The sequence below is a fragment of the Olea europaea genome, chromosome 6, assembly GCF_002742605.1.
Source record: "Olea europaea var. sylvestris chromosome 6, O_europaea_v1, whole genome shotgun sequence".
NCBI lineage: Eukaryota > Viridiplantae > Streptophyta > Magnoliopsida > Lamiales > Oleaceae > Olea > Olea europaea.
This window is the reverse complement of record NC_036242.1, coordinates 4018474-4020515: the sequence shown is the minus strand read 5'-3', so window position 1 is coordinate 4020515 and position 2042 is coordinate 4018474. Positions and strand designations below refer to the sequence as shown.

The 2042-nt window shown below is 34.2% G+C and overlaps 1 protein-coding gene across 4 annotated transcripts; it reads left to right on the top strand.

Moving 5' to 3' along the window:
- Nucleotides 1–1695, top strand: LOC111395557. Of its 4 annotated transcripts, none has more exons than XR_002702818.1 (6): nucleotides 1–100; nucleotides 184–268; nucleotides 395–464; nucleotides 578–818; nucleotides 914–961; nucleotides 1046–1695. XR_002702818.1 is itself a non-coding variant. In XM_023021587.1 (6 exons), exons 1-4 carry the CDS (start codon nucleotides 48–50, stop codon nucleotides 749–751), a joined length of 423 nt encoding a protein of 140 aa, XP_022877355.1. In that variant the 5' UTR covers nucleotides 1–47; the 3' UTR covers nucleotides 752–818; nucleotides 914–961; nucleotides 1046–1695. The 4 variants fall into 4 exon arrangements, 1 of the variants encoding a protein (XP_022877355.1); XM_023021587.1 differs by having other exon boundaries at nucleotides 395–505; XR_002702817.1 differs by having other exon boundaries at nucleotides 7–268.
- Nucleotides 1696–2042: the final 347 nt, after the last annotated feature.

Below are 2042 nucleotides of genomic sequence, written 5' to 3'. Positions count from 1 at the left end.
TAATAGAACACGAACCATTGCCCTCCTTGGACCAAAGAATGTAAATCATGAAGAAGCAATGGAAAAGTTTCTCAAAGATACTCTTTCTGTTGACTTCGAAGTAAGAAATATTTGCTTATTAATGTTAAATTTTTATTTAGTTGTTTCTATTTTTATTGTTTTGTTTTCTTAATGGGAAAAAAGTTCCAAGTTCGGGAAAATGAGAAAGGGTCAAAAGCTTCCTCACACTTTGGGTCGAAATGCTTTTTCACGTACGGCTCATGAGATGGTACAATTACACACCTATCTTGTCTGGTTAGGAATGGAGTTTCATTTCTTCTTAGTTATAGGTATTACACACCATTGTTGATTTCCTTCAAGTATTCATTACGTAATTACTGGATTTATATTGTAGAGAAAAAAGAATCCGGGCTTAAAGGGGTTAAGAACTAGAGTATGGATGCATGGACATCTTAGAAATGATGGTAAACCGATAAATGAAGCAGTCACCGCAACTTTGGCACATGTATTCTTTCAATGTATATGATTTATTATACGTATTCAAAGCTAGTATCTAATCTGAGTTCCATAAGTGCAGAAAAGGATAGAAGATTGTGCCCAATCAATTTCTGATACACCAGCAGAAAATTCCATCCACGATGATGGTGTTGCTCGAATTTTAGGTCCTGAACATCGTGAAAGAGTTAGAGGACTTGGATTTGTAGTTTCACCATCGAAAGTGGATGGACAATTCAAATTAATGGGAGAGTGAGAGAACTTGATGAAAAGGTTGGAGCACTAGAAGAAAGGTTGAAGCACTTCTTAAATTATCTCAACAGGTTATAAACTTTTATCATCATATATATACAATGATAATATAGCTTAGCATAACTCAATATGGAGAATAATTTTTTAATTTTTGTATCATTTACAGAATCAAAACAAGAATGTAGACGACTTGAGTTCACGTGCTTTTACTCAGGTTTTTGTATCTTACATATTATTTTGTATTCACTATAAACATAGAATATAGCATATACTAATTTATTTTACTTTGATTTTGTAGTCACAACAAGGAAGTGGTATCTATGGAGGGATTGCACATACGGAACATGCAAGGTTTCAACTGTTGCATTGGTGCATATTTAAAGAGGAAGAAATTGTAGTTGAAGGAAGGATTGCATCAATAGACCCAAGTGCAAAGGTCATCACATACCAATCGGACGAGATTGTTGGACTGTTTGGGTTGAGGAAGTGCATATGGGCCATTTGAACTTATGTAGACCTACTGATGAATTTTGAGTGCTTAGAGAAGCCATAGGAAGTATAGTTGTTTGGCTAAAGAGCAGTATTAGACTTATTTAACAAGGTATGTAATGCATTTCTGCATTTTTGTTTCTGTGTGTAATATCTGTACTTGCTAGGAAAAAATGGTTTGATGGATGAAAAACAAGCACACTCCGGTGTGGTTTAGAGGCTTACTTGGGTGTAAGCCTCTGGAAATTGAGGCATAAGTCCTGACCAATAGCACATAAGGTGTAAAATTTGGAGGGCAACCAAAATATGCTCAATATCTTTGTTGTTCACTTCACTCTTTCCTCTCAGAGTTTCTAGCAAATAATGTATCAGAAGATTACGAGAACCATATTTTGCACCCGTCAAATCTTTATTCAAGAAAATATTACCAACATGTTATACATATCATTTATTTCTCAACTATGTGATCCTATAGTTATATTTTTTTCATTAATTTCTGATGGAGTAAGATTCTTGCAGTCAATAAATAATGCTTTACAAAGTTAATTTCTGTGTTCTGTGGATGTACAAGTGTGCATGCACAAAGCCTTGTACAAGGAGAAATGTCCATATTTTCATCCTTCCATGTCATTGCTGATTTTCAATGTCAAGTTTTTCCAAGTTCTGTTGGGTATGGATTGTTTTAATGGATTTATTCTCTCTAAAAATAGCTTACGTGGTATCGTTTTGCTCATTAAGAACTGATTTACTACTTGCAAAATTCAAGTATAGCAGATGATTTTATAATCACCTATCATGACCGTGAA

Coding starts and splice junctions, on each gene's coding strand:
- LOC111395557 (XM_023021587.1), top strand. CDS start 48: ATGAAGAAGCAATGGAAAAGTTTCTCAAAGATACTCTTTCTGTTGACT. Junction 101..183: donor CTCTTTCTGTTGACTTCGAA/GTAAGAAATATT, acceptor ATGGGAAAAAAG/TTCCAAGTTCGGGAAAATGA. Junction 269..394: donor CACGTACGGCTCATGAGATG/GTACAATTACAC, acceptor TTTATATTGTAG/AGAAAAAAGAATCCGGGCTT.